Source organism: Puntigrus tetrazona, chromosome 18 (assembly GCF_018831695.1).
Source record: "Puntigrus tetrazona isolate hp1 chromosome 18, ASM1883169v1, whole genome shotgun sequence".
NCBI classification, from domain to species: Eukaryota; Metazoa; Chordata; class Actinopteri; order Cypriniformes; family Cyprinidae; genus Puntigrus; species Puntigrus tetrazona.
The window spans coordinates 2,217,869-2,235,426 of record NC_056716.1 but is presented as its reverse complement, the minus strand read 5'-3'; the positions used below and the strand labels follow the sequence as shown (position 1 = coordinate 2,235,426).

At 38.0% G+C, this 17,558-nt stretch overlaps 1 protein-coding gene across 1 annotated transcript in view; it reads right to left on the bottom strand.

The window, feature by feature from the left end:
• The window catches only part of LOC122363059 (RNA polymerase II elongation factor ELL2), a 33,062-nt gene that overhangs the window by 4,834 nt on the left and 10,670 nt on the right, over positions 1 to 17,558 (bottom strand). The window contains 6 exon segments of the mRNA XM_043264938.1: positions 322 to 368; positions 371 to 444; positions 2,514 to 2,638; positions 3,693 to 3,934; positions 8,437 to 8,600; positions 9,849 to 9,973. Coding sequence (XP_043120873.1) covers positions 322 to 368; positions 371 to 444; positions 2,514 to 2,638; positions 3,693 to 3,934; positions 8,437 to 8,600; positions 9,849 to 9,973 — 777 coding nt within the window.

Here is a 17,558-nt window from a genome sequence, read left to right as displayed (position 1 = left end):
AAAGAAGGGAGATTTCACAAACTTTGCAGATGGAAAGCGGCAATGCTGTGGACCGGCAGCTTAATTGGCTCCTGCAAACAGCAGCGACCGGCGCCTCCAGCATCTCCATAAATAAAGAGCAGACGGCGCCAAACATGATCTTCACAAGAAAAAAAAAAAAAAAAAAAAGAGGCTCTTATTCTAATCTCAGGTATATCAATCACAAACCTGTTTTAGTGCACACAAGAAACTGCAGTCCATTGCATAGATACTACAGCGTGCAACAAGCTTTAAGATGAGATGTAGGAAAAGTATCGCTTCTTTTTATAGGTGCGTATTTACCATGGAGAGATTCTTGACAGGGCTGAGCTGGGATGGAGAATCCCTGAGGTTTTGTGGAATGAATGGCTGGACTGGAGGCTTTTCAACTGGCTGCTGCTGCTGCTGCTGAGAGGCTGGAGTTTTCTGGAATATCAAGAGAGTGAGACGCCGTCAAATTGCCATCGGGAAACCTTTGCCAATTAAAATCTGAAACAAATCCGTGAACCGTCCCAAGCGGAGATCAACTTCCCAGATCCAGATAGCTGTTGCACTTGCAGGAAATGGAGGAACTAAACGGGAAGAAATGTAAAGCTAAGGGTCGAGGTCTAAGAATTGCATTAGTGTTAATCGGGTTTGACTGCGGTGTAAAACATTATACACTTGCGCAACATTCGTTCGGTCGGAGAGCCGGGATGTTAGTCTAGTTTAGCATTTCCGGGTAGCTGATAACATCTGCAGTGGGACTGGCAAAAGCCTTGCTAATGTCCAGTGACGAGAACAATGGTGCCAGAGACATTCCTACTCCGCTGGAACTTTCCTCTGGCAATCTGCTTCCTACAGCTCCTTCCTCTCATAGAGCTGCTTTTTCATCACACGGAGGATCGTTCTTCACGAGAGACTTGCTTCAGTGCCCTGACAAACCTGAAGTACTAAACTACTAAAAACAATGTAAAACTTTGATCACATCTAAAATAAAGGTTTTTGTTTACGTAAACTGTGTTTGTTTATTATGTATATGTAAATACACACATATTTAGGATATATATATATATATATATATATATATATATATATATATATATATATATATATATATATATATATATATAGACACACACAAAACAAATCAATTCAATCGATCAGATATGTTATTAACATTGTTGCAAAATATATCTCTATATGCTAGAAATGCAGTTCTTTTTAAACTTTCTATTGAAGGGGTCCTTAAAATGCATTGTGAGTTCAACAGAAATATTAGAATGGTTTTCAACATTGATTATAGTAAGAAATGTTTCTTGGTTTGTTTCTCAAATCAGCAAATTAGAATTATTTCTGAAAGATCACGTGACACTGAAGACCGGCGTAATGTTGCTTCAGTTTCTTTCTTAATGATGGCACTTTACGGACGATTCTGCAAACACGCCATGTTGTGCAAGTCCCGTTCTGGGGTTTATTGCAAGATCATCTTGATCTATCCCATTAGGATACTTTAGATTGGCAGTGCACATAAAAATCGAGAGGCAGAGGTGAAGAAACTCAAGCATGCAGTCAGTTAGGCGGAGTGCAGAAAACCTCCCAAAAACAGGGTTGCCAAGATCGTATTTGGCAGGATGGCTGCCGTTTATTCTCCTATTGTTCCGGGACTGAATGTGGCTGCACAGAAGCTTTCAGCATAATTCCACTCAACAGCACAGTGAATCGCACGGCTTCCTGCTCAGACAGGCCTATTAACCACATCATCTGGGCTAAAACGCATACTTAACAAGGCCTCCAAAACACATCATCTCAGCAGACTGCGGGGGCAAGGCCTGGATGACAATACTGTACCAAATGTCACCAGCCTGTCTTAGTCCAAAAACATTGGGAAATACTACAGTTATGAATGTTGAGAATGTCTCTAAGTATATATGTATTTATAAAATGAAATATATATATATATATATATATATATATAATATTAATGTTTTTTATATTTTCCTAGGCATCTAACTGAAAGTTGAGTTGAAGCACTAATAAAAATAAAATTAAAATAAAAAAAAAAAAAAAAAAAAAAAAAAAAAACTGAACTAAAACGTATACCATAATAAAAATAAAATAAATCATAGTAGCAATATTACTTAGGCGTTAACCACGAAGATGGGCGAACACTGAATTTAATGATATTTAAAATGACAGCTGTTTTATATATATATATATATATATATATATATATATATATATATATATATATATATATATATATATATATATATATATATATATATATATATATATTTTTTTTTTTTTTTTTTTTTATTTTTATAATTAAAATAATCGAAAGGGGTACTTGAACCTTACTAATGGGTCTATTCAAGACAAAAAAAGGTTGGAATAAAGCAGAGCAAAGTATTGTAATGTAAAGATTTTTTTAATCTGACACACTAAAAAAAAGACAATACATATTCATAAAAAGATAAAAGAGATGATGTGAGAACTGTGAATACTGCATGTACCTTGCCAACACCCTTTGAATGAGTTGCCGCTCTTCCTCGACATAGCCGGGCCAGTCTCTCCGCACATGTCTGTAGAAATCATCCTTCAGGGTAAAGCTGTGGTCTTTGGGATTGAGTTTAGCCACCTGAAAGGAAACATACAGCACAACAGAATTAGTCTCCTAATGAGAAACGGTCCTCTATTCACAAACCCACTTAAGTAAACTATACTTCCTTACTGGAGTCAGCATCTTTTTAAGAAATATTGATATTTAAGAAACTTGATTTTTTATGAGAGAGAAATAAATGTATGATAGGCCTTTTAAGGACATTCTTAGATACATGCAGAGGACAATAATTAAATTCAGACAGAAAGCATAAAGGCATCACAGCACAGGACGTTCTGTGGAGCACTTTACAAATAGGATATGAACCCCACACAACTCAAATCACGATCCATTCTCCAAATATCATTATGGCAGAAGGCTAATTGTTAGTGCTAGCACCGCAACCTCCCCTTGTTGACTGTGCAGGAACTCCTGAATGTAAACGCAACAGGAAACATTCAGCAAATAAACCTACTGACAAAATCTGCCATAACCATTTTGTCTGCCCAAATGCAATAGAGAAGCAGTTCTGGACATAAACTGTATTATCTGGACAGGCTGAGTACTGAACTGTGTTTCCTGAAGTAGGGCTGATGGGAGAGATTAAAGAAAAAAAAAAAAAAAAAACTTGCCACTGGTGCAGATCGAAACGCTGACAGTTTAAACTCAACAACGGGGCTCCAGACTACAACGGTCACACAAAAGTGACAAAAAAAATCTGCAACAATTTAAAATCTAGCCTCCATGAGCAACGGTCGGAAAAGGTTTGATACATAGTTTGGTCAGTTATGATCCTGTAGGCCTTACATCTTCAGACAGCATGCAATAACAACAGAGGGTCATGATTATGATTCGCATACAAATGACTCTTATGAACTACTTTTTGCGAGTCAAAATGCATTAAACAATCTTTACCTAGCTTATGAAGTAACGTAATAATATAAAATAATATAATACATTTAATGTCGCGCACATTAAATTATACTAAATAGCACTGATATAAAACAAAAAGACAAAACAAAACAAATCTTTTGCATTCATGTACATTATATATATTTAACTTGTTGTGCATTTGCATGCATTTGTGTTTTACCTCATCCAGCACAGCATTCAAGTCGGCCTTGTCCTTGGGGCTGGCTTTCTCCTTCTCCAGCCAGAGCAGTAGTTCTGGCTTGCTGTAGGGCTTTAAGGCCAGAACATGAATGACTCGTTCTTTCAAAGGCCTGTGGGCCACCAAGCCAGGTGTACCGTTCCTCTTGTTGCTGGGCGAATGCCTATTAGTGTTGTCAAAGCTGGTAGGCAGGCCCTGTTTCTTCTTAATCTTCACACATTTACCTGAGAAGAAAAAAAAAACATCACTAATGATTTTCATTAGACTCGCCTGGTCTGTAAAGCAAAACGACTACGAAAGCAAAAAAGGAAAAATCGCCTTGCGTTATTTCTTTACGCATTTCATAGCCTTCAAAACAAGCTCAGACTATGCTAAGTGACATAAAACGGGCTGAAAGATTATTGCCCAACTCTACTGCCTCCTCAGCACTGAAAATAAACCGAGAGCTCTGCAAATAGCACAGAACTTCTGGGGCCGCTCAAATCCCCGAGCTCTTGTTACGCAAAACAAAACCGAGCCACCCTGAGGTGAAATTAGCCACACGCATAACAGAGAAGGGGTGAGCGCTGGGGCTGTGACAAATGACTGTCACACATACAGTAGTGTAAACAGCAAGCGCCGGACCACTTTAGAAATGCAGCTTTGAGTAAACACGACAGCCTCTGCAAGCACTCGTGTGACCCATTCTCCGGATATGCACTCTGAATCTGGCATGAACAGAGCGGGACAGAGAGTGTGAAAGAGAGCTGACGGTAAATGTTGCTCTCTCCTGTAAATATCTAAAGCCTTGGAAACCAAAGCACCTCAAATAGAGCCGTTTTTTTTTTTTTTTTTTTCGGTTTTCCATCTTCCCACCAGTGCGCTAATTCACCTGGAGCCAGCAGGACACAGGAGTGCTAATAGATATCAAGCATGCCTAATCTCATTAGAAGTTTAAGCTGTACTTTGAAGGTTGCAATAGGACAAAGTGAAGCATAAGCTGTTCATACAGCGAGTGCTACGCTCCTGTGCTCATCCAGTTTTACATAACATTCATGCTTCCATTTAGATTGCTTTAGGGCTTTGTTATTGCTGCAGAAACACAGCACCGCTGCTGTCTTGCGATTTCGATTCAAACGAATTGGCTTAAATCAAATGACTCAGTCATTTTAAGCGATCTTCACCCAAAAATGAACTGTCCGTTATCATTTTTTCACCTTCTGTGGAACATAAACAAATGCCCTCACATTTTCCAAACCTGTATGACTTTTTCTGTGGAAAACAAACAAACAAAAAATAAAAATAAAAACTATATTCCGATGAATGCTGGTAGCCAAGCGGTTTTGTTGAATATTGACATTTCTCAAAATATCTTTAGTAAGAAGAGAAATTGAGAAATGACGACAGAATTGAATATTTTTGGGTGAATATCTCATTAAACAGTCACGGTAAACCTGGGCCAGTTTTGGCCAGAGGTACATAAGATTTATAGGTAAAAACTAACTTGTTAAATTATTTAATTATAATCAATTGCATTATGAATAATAAAAAAAAAAAAAGTCCAAAGCATTATAACAGTATTTGTCAAACAAGGCTATATATATATATATATATATATATATATATATATATATATATATATATATATATATATATATATATATATATATATATATATATATATATATATATATATATATATATATATATATTTTATTTATTATAATATTTTAAAGTAACATTTGTAACATTTCGCTGTTCACTGGAAACCTTCTTCCACTCAGCACTTGACTCAAAAATTACTGCAACAATTGGAGTCAGTGGGTTAATTTAAGGAAAAAAAAAAAAAAAAAAAAATAGTTTTTGTGATTTTGTGAAAAAGAAATGAATTCACGGAAGGGATCTGACTCAAAAGAATGATTCATTCAAGAATTGTTCTTGAATTAAACAAGACAATTTTCTCCTACAAAGCTATCATATAAGACTCTAAATATAGCAAAGTGATTTGTACATTATTCAGAAGTTCCTCAGAAACTCTGACTTTTTAAATGACATAACAGTCACTGAATGACGAGTTTAGAAACCCGTACGGTTTGCCTCAACAACAGAGGTCAGTTTTCCTTTCTGCAGGTTCTGCTATCGTACATGCTTTATTACACTTAAAAGAGCCATCTTCATATTTCAGCAGTTGCATTAACTACATGATATATTGCAATAACCGCAGAACTGCGAGAACAATGATCCCATTTATGAGGAATGTTTGACTATTACACAGTCCAACAGGCTGGCAAACAAGAGTGAAAAAACAACAGTACTGAATTCCTCTTGACGCCTAAACATGTTGCGCTTTGCAAAAAAAAAAAAAAAAAAAAAAAAAAAAGCTGAATTAAACGCACTCTTTCTCCAAAAGCATTTGACACTTTACTGTACTTTGGGGCAATAATACTGTATGAACTGGAGACAGATGTCATAAGACTCCAACATCAAACATTTAATCAAATCTAGCCTTACAGGCAATCTCATCAAATCAAATTCCAAAATCAAATTGTTTTACCCCACAAAGCTCAGTAATCACTTGTTTAAGCATGTCTGCTTGCTCAAATATGCCACAACAGTGCAACTTACGGTACGTGACTGTGCTTGAAGTAAATGCTTCAATGTAGAAGTTATGAATATATTTGTATATTTATAAACGCAGTGAGGGGTTGACTGAAATATTGCTGTTAATTTGGATTGTTTTTTGTTTTTTTCCTATTGGGCCGACAGAAATCGGGAACCCAGCAAGCTCTCATTCTTAATTTTATTACTGTCAAACTTCCTTATTATTTTAGTTTTTTACCTTTTATTTGTAAAAATGATCACAATAACTGGATCACGTACCCAACAATTCCACATGGTAAATGCATGCAAGTCAAGTATTTTTATTTTGTAACTGGTTAATTTCCAAATAATTTATTTAAATATTAATGAATATGATGCTGTCAAATGATTAATTGTGATTAAATGCCTCCAGAATAAAGGTTTGGGTTTTACAAGATAATATGTGGGCTGTTCATATTTATTATGGATATATAAATACAAACACATGCATGTATATTAAATATATTTATTTATAGCATTATATTATATATTCATAACAATTATATGAACATAAGAATATAGATGTAAATATATTCTGTATGTGTGTATTTATGTTTTTTTATAGAATAAATACAATTATTTCTGTAAAATATATATAGCTTTAAAATCACCGAAATTGTTTTGCATAAGTTCTTTACTATCTTTAGATTAAAAAGTATAAGTCTACACATCATTTTCTATCAGCAACGGCCACTCTGCTGACTAAGATATCAGCATCAACCATCAAAAAAATCCATATCAGTCGACCACTAACAACAACAACAACAACAACAACAACAACTGTACCCATCTTCATCACTAAATGAATGAAAGCCAAAATCATCAAACAGTAAGTACATAGTAAATTTTTGATGATGCTTTCTGCCTTCCGCTTTGCAGCGCACTAAGTTAGCGCGACCTCAAAATACCTCTGCTCTTTATAATTAAACGTCCACTGAAATACCTGCCATACATTTCAAAGCCTCTGCCAACTATGAGTGCTATGAGGGCAAAGCAGCATTTAGAAGCATCTACACGATAAGTGTACCATTACTTCACCGCAGAAATACAGTGTGCCGCCACAAGAGGTTTCTCCTCTCAACTACAGAGATGGGAAAAAGTTGGAGACCGTTTTATTTTCGTTTCAGCCAAACAAATGCATCTGCCAGGCACTAAATTGTGCAAGGACATGGCTCCATTCCTACCGCCATATGGTTAAAAATATGCATGGAGACAGGATTGCTTTTTTTTCTTTTTTTTTTTTGGGTCCGTGATGGAATAAAAAGCCAAAGCAAATACTATAAACTCACCCAAACACACCTATTATATGAAATTTGAATGGTGCAACATCAAATCATCCAGCTTTGGTCCTCCTATGAAGTCCGCCTTTTAAATTATACCCCTTAGCAAGCGCTGCGGCCCAAATGTGTTTACATTACAAGGCAAATTGAGACACATACTGACAAAAAAAAAAAAAAAAAAAAAAAGGATACTGTAGAGATTTTTCTGGAAGGGAACTGTTTGCTTTTCTCAGTGAAAGCGATTCAGAGATTTTAATTGCCCCGAATCAAAAAAGACCTTATTTTCTCTAACCACTCAAGTGCTATCTTTCAGCTTTCTTAAAACACAAGAGGCCAGCGAGACGCGTGTCCTCCTCTCTAGTCGTCGCTTGGGGAATTGCAGACTTTGCTTCAGAGAGAGACCCCATGTATAATTCAGTATTTCTGCAGATGAAAACCTAATTGATCCCCAGCCATGGTAATTAAAATCCTGGGCTAAACTTCATCCACCCAGCATGAGACTTGTTAGCGCATACTTCTGGCAGACTCAATCAGATTAATGGAACAGGTCTGTGGCTTCGTGCCTGTGTCATCTGCAGATAAATGCTTGAGAAAGCGCAATTGGGGGAGGGAAAAGCATCTTTACACGGCTCGTCTGATACACGATCGTCCCTTGATCAAAAACATCCTGGTTTATCCACCATTACTAACCGGATATGATACTACCGGGCTAACATATTACCTCCTTTTGGAAGCGTGTTATTTGATATGAGGCGTGTTTTAATGAGAAGTAATTGTATTCTGTGCATATGGAGTTGGTCCTTTGTGTGCATGAGCTGGATTCTTACTTGGACGTGTGGATCCAGGTTTGATCTCGATGGCTGAGCGACTCCAGATGTCCTTTTCCACTTGAGACATGCGCTCGCGGGTCATCTGGTAGGAATCGTCGGTGGCACACACCGTGATTTTGTCCTGAATACTGCCCTGACTTTCCAGATGCTCCCTGCCATCTCTGTAGGGAAATACACGGGGAGTTCAATTATGCTGGAAAATATACACATGTGGATTTGTTGAAATTACAGGGAATGAATTTACAGTCTTCAAAGCATTAGTTAGAATTGTTTGGAAGTACATTATTCTATACATTATACATTTTACAAAAAATGCCTATACACAAGTCTCCATATATTAAATCACAGTGATTGTTCGTATGTTTGAGGTCAGTAATATTTTTATGTATTTATGTTTGTTTGTACGCATTCTGATGCTTCACTATTAATCTACATAAATATAACAGACAATAGAAAATTATAAAAATTAAAATTATTTATTTATTAATTCATTCTATAAAACTGGACATTAATTCGGTCCAGTTTTGTTACTTTCAGTAAAAGTGGGGTTATTTTATAGGTTTGTGTTTTTTTTAATTCACCATCATTAAAATTGTGCCAAATTTAAAAAGTCTTACTAATTTACTTTATATTATATAATAAAATAATGAATAATTTCAGCCCAGAATTTACATTTCGGCACATCCATATTCACAATTTCAAATGTCTTCAAAAGCAAAGCTCTCAGAAACAACCTGCTACGTAAAGACACCTGGCTCCCCATTACTAAGCGTTACAGCTGCTCCTTTGTCCACAAAGCAGCCGGAAAGTCAGTGACTAATTTATGACTAATGGCCTTAACCGGTTTTTGTGGAATTGCTTTGCATCCTCCTTCCCACAAACCTATCTAATGCTATTCTTCAGCGGGACAAGCGGAGTATTGTGAGACTACAAGTCTCCTTTGAGCTGGAAAGCGAACAGATCAGTGCCACCCCGATCAAGAGACAGCAACTTCGCAACTGACCGTGACGCCAAATACTGTAATGGACCTTGGGTTCAAAGGTCAAAGTAAATGTTGAACCTAACGAACAACAACCTAAAGCTCAACACACAGATTTAACATTCAAGACGCATAATAACTAATACAATTTATTATTTAGCAGTTTCAGTAATAATCATCAATTAAACAATTAAACAAAAAAAAAAAAAAAAATAAAAATAATAATAAAAAAGTAGTATTATTTATGTTGCTTGATTTGGACAGATGCTTCTGGTAAGTCTGAACCGTCTAAAATAACACAATTAATTTTTTTTTAATTTAGTTATTAGTTATAATTATCGTTATTATTATTTTTTATTTTTTATTTTTCTTATTATTTTTATATTCATTTTTCATTATTATTTGAATATTTTTTTCTTTTTTGTCTTACCCAGAAACATACTGGTGAATACAGTCGAAGCTGGCCTGAGGTTTGTCTTTACTGTCACTGGATAGGTAGAAGGAGAAGACACGGAAAGCATCAGGAGAATCCAAGGAGGCAGGAATCTTGATATACTGTAAGATGAAAAGAAAGACTTGTGTCAGTAAAGTCTAATTTAACTCTAAATATACACTTATAAATACATAACTGCCCGCTATAAATGCACAAACACAAACAGTGCAATTATGAGAGGGGATGTTTGTTTATATCCTCATGCTTCTATTTTAAGCAATGGAAATACTCTTGTATTACCAGGGAGAAAAAAAAACAGATAAATTGCACCAAGAATGAACTTTCATTAAACATCACAATGAAATAATAATAAAACAACAAAGGAACTCCTTTCCATGCTTAAAACACAGACTTTTGTGTATCGAGAAGAGCTCCAGCTTGCGGCACTTACTTCAACAAAGCTTTTTGGAAAAACATCTTTCATTCAATAAACCAGTCAAAAGGAACTCCTCCCAGAGATCTCTCTTCAAAACACTTCTCAGTTTGTATGTAAAATGCTAAGCAGCATGTCCTCAAAGCAATTAAGTTATTACTTTCCTAGAACAGGCACTTGCTGTACCAAAACCCATTTCCTGAACATTTTATACACGCCTATTTAAAAAAAATCGTATTTGCTAATTATATGAGTTTGATGAGGTTTGTAGGATCTCTTTTTTTCTATAATAATTCCAGTCTAATAATACTATTCCAATCTGATATAATGTTAATTCCAGTCCCTACACTATTTTTTCCCCGCTGTGAAGGGTATATGACAAAACAGAAATATATTATTGCTGACACATGGCAAAACATGTAACTAAAAATAAAGGGTTGCGTTTTTTGCCAGTGAAAATGTTGGCACAGCAAATATAAATATATACTCCAAAAGCTTCTTATTGCATTACAATAATATACGCACATAATTAAAGTGCTTAAAAAACTGACAACTTAATGTGAGACAGTTGTTCATATGTTCTTGTTTTGTAATATTTGTGATCCCTGTGGGAGCTTTTTTGGAGGCATGAATAAGCAAGTGAGCCAAAGAAACCTTTCCCTTTTTCAACACAGTACGTGCAAACTTTCTGCTCCGCAATAACGTGCAGAATTCCTTTAAAAAAAAAAAAAAAAAAAAAAAGCAAAAAGCAATGGACAATTAAGCAATGAAATGCAAAAGACCACCTACTGAAGCTGTTTTCGATTAAACGATGTGGTATTATTAATTACAATGGGGGGGTATTTTCTTTTTTATCTGTCAAAAGAAAGGTAAGACCACTTCATCGCTATAAAACCTTTCAGCTAGATGAACAGCAAAACTGCGCTCTGATTCATGCCAGATCGACTGCAGCTCCGAGTTTGTGTTCTGAGGCAACGCGAGGGTCACAACCGAGTCGGTTACGTAATTCTCGCAGTCATCTGAGGGCGATCAAAACAAATTCAGCTCTGAACGGGTAATATCGACAGCCTGACCTTACTACCTGTTCAAAGTCCTGTGAAAATGAATCAATAAGATAGCTGGACAGCTCTGCGTGCACGAAGCCAAAAAAGCAGTTCTTTAAGCCCGCCAAACACATGGTGAGGGAGCGCTGTACGTACAGCCAACCCTGCAGCACTCTCAACTCTCCTTCGTACAGCGGCTCCTATAAAATATAACTCAAGACTTCACGCGAGCCATTTCTCATACTAAAAGACAAGCTATATGCTTCAAGGGAGGCCTAGAAACCTACTTTCACTAATACAAAAAGGCAATCCAAAATACAAACTCATTAAGCAACAGGTATTGCAGTGTCATTAAAAACAGCTTCTCCTTTCAAACAGCCTCCAGCTGAAAATGATGGATGTTTCAGTTGAGGCAGTGCCCCAGATTTGAGGAAAATGGATAGGTAGAGTCCGCATAATTTAAATACTTTATTTTTGTTCGGGAGACGGCGGTCTGTCATTTGTTGCTTGAGCGTGTCCAAAAGCGAGGTGGAAAATGGCAATGGCTGTGGACACAGAAAAATCACTTTAACAAACTGTTTAAAACCGTTTTCGGGTGTGTGGTTTTCCATCAGTAAAATGACAGGGAATAACATGGCACCTTTAATTCCCTCCGTCAAGTAGAGCCATGGGGTATTTTCAAATATGCAGGGTTATGCTGTGTGAGCATGTTTGGTTAAAGACTGGTTTAAAGAACACATCTATGTCCCAGGGCATGAAAGCTCTCAAATGCCTAGTGCAACCTTTGTCCACAGAAAATGAAAGATTTTCCTAGCAGTGACTAAACAACTACTTGAATCTAAAGGTTCCTTTTTTAACTGGGACAAGTTAAAACCAAACCAAACCAAAAAAACATGAAGCAAGATAAAACAATAACAAAACAGATAGAAATATCAAAAACACATCAAGAACAAAACGGATTTAAAAAAATGCATTTAAAATGGCATTTGCACAAGGACCTAATTATACATGAAAATATACAGTCGCTTTTATATTTTAGAAAGAGGGAGGTTATATTTAGGGGTCCCTTGCATCAAAAGAAGTTTGCTTATGAATATACAGGTTAATCATCTGAACTTTCCTGAAACTCCAAACTTCAATGTTTTAGAAAACACAAACAGTGACCTCTTCATTTTTGGAAGCACGCTGGACTCATTTCAGCTGTGTTTAATGAAGTGCATAAATACCCTAGCAAGCAATTTACCATCCTACAGATCTAAAAACAGCACGTACAGGGACGGCAGAAAAGGGTTTTGGCTGTCAAAAATGCCCGGTCACGCAGTACAACCGTAAGCACTGTCGGCCACATGGAGCCAATAAAAAGCTCCCAGTCTCATAAACACACATTCGGTTTCACAACCCCCACAGAACGAACCCTGCCCCCACCATTATCTGTTAGTTTTCCGTGCGACAAAACAAGCACTCACGAGCAGTCACAACATAACTAGCAAACAGTGGCCCTCTGCGACGATGGACGCTCATGGGGGTTGAATTGGGGAAAACGCTGGTATTGACCCAGATATGTCCGCGGCTTCAAAAACCGCGGCAGTACGACATGATCAAACTAATGCAACTTTTCCTGTGACAAACCAAAAAAAAAAAAGCATCGTGGTCAGCCAACAGCTAGTTCTGGGACTACAGCTGCTGCTGGAAGCCTCTGCCAAAAGTGCTAGTCTTCTCCCAAATTCAACAAGTCAATTCGAGGAGGTCCCAGATGTAGGTCACGACATAGCTGCTAAGGAATGAATAATCATTTGCGTTTCAAATGGCCACACCGATGAACAAAAGCCAGTCACCTCTGAGGCATCACCAGAGCCATGGATTTACAGTCTTTACTCCCCCCCCCTCCCGCAAATTCCCCTTTTCCCCAAAGCATCACATCCCCCATCCCTTTCCCTCTGGGAGACAAGCGTTGCCCCCATCCCCTGGTCCCCAACCCCTCCACGTGGTACATTCACTTGTCGACCCCTGGCTCAACCACCATGCACACTTCATATTCTAATTCTAATCAATGTCATGCAGGTCAGTCCATTTTGGGGGCTGCCCTCTTATTCCATTCCCGGCTTCCTCCTCGATCTTCATAACCATATGTCAGTTACCCCTTTGGTTCCCAGCTTCTGTCTCCAGGGAGAGCGTGGTTTTCATGGCGGCAGCATCACACTTAGGCCACTTAGATCTGAGTAAGAGAGATTTAAGGGCTATGAGCAATAGGGGTGGGAATCAACAGAGGCAATTATTACTGCGATTTGAATTTTTGGGACAACATATATTGCAATATATAAATGATAACAAATCCTCTTCAAGGTGTGCAAATTTGGACACTAAATAATGCTACGAGCTTATTTTGTTGCACAATTAAAGATTGATTGTAGGTTTTTTCATAAAGCGCTACATACATCGCACACAAGCAGATCGGTTTCTTCGCTTGAGAGGCATTCAGCTTTTCCTCCTACTAATTGTAAATAGCGATCCACCATGACTTGAGCACAACTTGCAGAAAGAATGGGAGAACTTTATTGCATGTTACGCCCAAAAAACACCCATTACTTTATTAAGAGAATAGAGAAAACCCATTTCGACTATGCGCCCCGACTGTTTTCCCGTTGTTAAAATAGCAAAAGGAGGTTTGTACATGGCTTGAGTGCACCGATATATGTGAAAACGGGTTTTCTTTACACAGAGAGAAAGAGCACCGACTCATTTTCGCTACTTGCAAAATTGCAGTTTGATAAAGATTTCAGAAGTTGATCTTGGTTTTCCTCCATTAGATGTAAATTTGTGTGCATTATTTACCCACAAACTCAAGCTGAAATTCAATCTCTGATAAAAGATCGATACTTAAAGCGTCTCTGTACAATATCAATATGCAAAATAATGCGATACTACGCTACAGCGATTTTCCCCCCAACCCTATAAAAAAGATGAACACGAAAAGAGGACATTTACTTATAGGAAAATGTGAACTTGGTGGTGTTCACATCTCAGTCCAAGATTTAAAACCGTTAAATACAAAGGCTTGCAAAGTTCATAATCTATGTTGTAAAGTTGACTGTTAATTAATTTGCCTTTTTCTCCTTTGTGTTTTTATTCCTTTAGCGAAAGCCAACGCCCAATTTTGCAGGTGAGACTTTATCAGCTTTTAGATCAGTACATTAGGTAGTACACCACTAAAGTTAAAATGCAAATACGGACTGCTTCGAGGGGTTGCTACTGAAGCGTTATCTCTCTCCCTGAGCTGTGTGCGTTTATGATGATTGCGATTAAATCCCTTTGTGTCATTCACCTTTGCGTTTTCTCACAGTGGGTCTCATTCACTAACCATACATAAGTATTTGAACATAACATATTTAGGGCAAATGTTAATTAACTTAAATATTTAATTTTAAAGTAAACTGTTTCTGTTCTAATATATTTTATAATGCAGTTTACGACCCCACACTTTTAGTTTGGTTGGTAAACAACCAAAGTCTACTCGAATACAAAGCAATTATGTAATTATTAGTGAATGAGACCCAGTGTTCTTACAATAAGTAAGCAGTTCAGTAAAGTAACTACGCCAAGCAACAGTACTGTTGTTCAAACATTCCCCATTGTAAATCATATGAATACATACACAGGTGGGTTTCATTCACGTCACAACCTCCAAATGGCATCAGATTGACAGGATTCCTAAATAAGCCACAAGGGAGCAGAAAGCGCATCCTCTGCAGCCCCATCTTCTGCCACATCTGCCGCACAGTGCCATGTGTGTTTGGAGATGTCAAATACTTTCAGTCTGCTGTAAGGTGTGAACTGGGCTGGAACAGAACGACTTAGCGGGGGCCACTGCCAATGGGGACGAGACAAAGGCCGTGCTTTGTAGCAACCATGGAAAAAACAACCCTGCTTCTTTCTAAGAGCATTGTAATGTTTTTATGAGGTGGTGAGATGCACTGCTCACCAGATTTAAAAGTACTCGAAACATTCTGCTCATGAGATTTTATGACTTAAAATGCTTGTGTTTTGCTCCTACGAAGCGCACATCTGTTTGGAAAGAAGAGAAGCTGGCGTGTTGTTTCAGGTGGTGTTTTCTTTTCCCTTTCTTAAGCCGTGTTGGGTCAGTGTACGTAAGAGACGAAACAGAACATCTCGTCCTCACGCTTGGCATTATTTTTTTCAAGCCAATGCTTGAAACTGACAACCACCTAGTAAACAATAACCTCAGCCAGCTGACTTATTGTTTAACCATCTCTACGTGTCAGAAAAGATGGAAAGTTTCTAGCAGTCCAAAATCGTGCAGCTTTTATCTCTGCCACGGCAATTATGGTTCGAGCTATGACTCTTTGACTTTGACCAGTCACGTAACGAGCACCTTCCACTTCAGGGTTTAGTTTTCTTTGGCCTGGTTAAATTAGTTCCGCTGGTTCCATCTACTCTACAGTCAGCCTTCATCGCGATCGTCGCCATTGTTTTCTTTTACGCAGCGCGCTCATCTACGGCTCCTATGAGGCGCTCATCTTTTGTTCCCACCGCATGCGATGGCACGGAGTTCGGTCTATATTATTCATAAGCAGCAGGAACGTGTGGCCTTTTGGAAGGGGATGGGGGAAGGGTGGGGTTTGGGGCATCCCTGCCCAGGACCGACAAACGGGAGTACATGACCCCCTGATCCGAAACGGACAGAGTCACTCATCCGAAAAAAAACAAAAAGAGAGGGGGAGAGGGTAGAAATGAAAAACAGAAAGAGAGTGACAGGAGAGGAGAGAAATGGAGTTTGAGATTACAGTGCTAATGCTAACTACATAAAGGGCAACTGTGAATTATGAACTGAGCAAATGTTTTATACCAACCCACTATCACAATTAGTGTACACTAGAAGAATGAAACTCAAGTAACTGTTGCTATAGTTGCTATAATCCTTATTTAAGAATTTCAAAAAATGTCTGGGCTGAATTAGTAACCCAATCAACTGAATATACAAAATCTGGATTTTTTTGTAAAATCTCTTTTGAATCAAACTAACAATTTCACACAGCACAGTGTAAACAAAAGGGTTAAACGAGAGAAAAAACACCACTGTTCAAATTTAGGGTCATTCTTATTCTTATACAGTCCTATTAAGCTGTATTTTTAGCAGCTGTTTTTAATAACAGCAATTCCTTACTGTCACTTTTGACAAAGAAATGAAAATTAAGGTCACTGATTATTCACCCTTGTGTACTTCCATTGCCATAAGATCTTCATTCATCTTCAGAACACAAATTATTATTATTTTTTTTTTTTTATGAAACCAGAGAGCTTTCTGCCTTAACTGACATGTTTAAGGCCTGGAATTGTATTGGCTGTTACTTCCTGCCGCTCTCTCAGTAGTCAAGATAGTATATACACCCTTCACATGAGTGACCAGATTTCCAACCAGTAAACTTTAGCATGTCACAAGTGAAGATGTGCTACGAGTTGACAGGCTTTTTGTTGCAGACTAGTCCTATATTTAAAACATTAAAAGGTTGATGAGTCTTGTGTGGGCTTGACTCCAGAGGTGAAATAATAATAATAGTGCTAACAAGTGTCATTTAAGAGAAAACACAGAACGCATGTCGCCTTATGGGAAACCCTGTCATGTTTCTCAAAACCTCTGAGCTTCTCAATCACACCATTTGCCATAAGATCGACGATTGTGCGATGAGGCACGGATTGTAAATGCAGTGCATGAGCTCGCCTCTGTCTTTCACATTAAATCACTCCGTGGTGGTACCGGCCTGAAGTCCGTTACATTTAAATGGGAAGGAATCAGAGGGGGGTGGATGTGGATGTCTGTTGATGATTGGGGGTTGGTTTAAGGATAAAGGGGGTTGGCGATGAGAAGTTGTGGAGCTGAAAGAGGGGTGGTGGAGGGGGTTGTAGTGGCTGCTTCATCCCCTAAGGAACTGCCTCTGATGCCAAGCAAAATCTGTCTCTCTCTCTCCTCTCTAACACCTGAGGGCTAATCTGTCAAGCTCAGTAAGCACTAGGCGACCTGACTCCATAACCATCCCTGTGTGTGTGTGTGTGTGTGTGTGTGTGTGTGTGTGTGGGTAATGGGGGAGGAGAGTACCCCGCATGCTGCTTTTTATATGCACCCCATTCACACAGCAGCCAGAAGCCATCCTCCACTCGCCTATCAGTTACTATAGTGACGAGTCTGCGCAAATTAAGTAGAGGCAGGTCTATGGG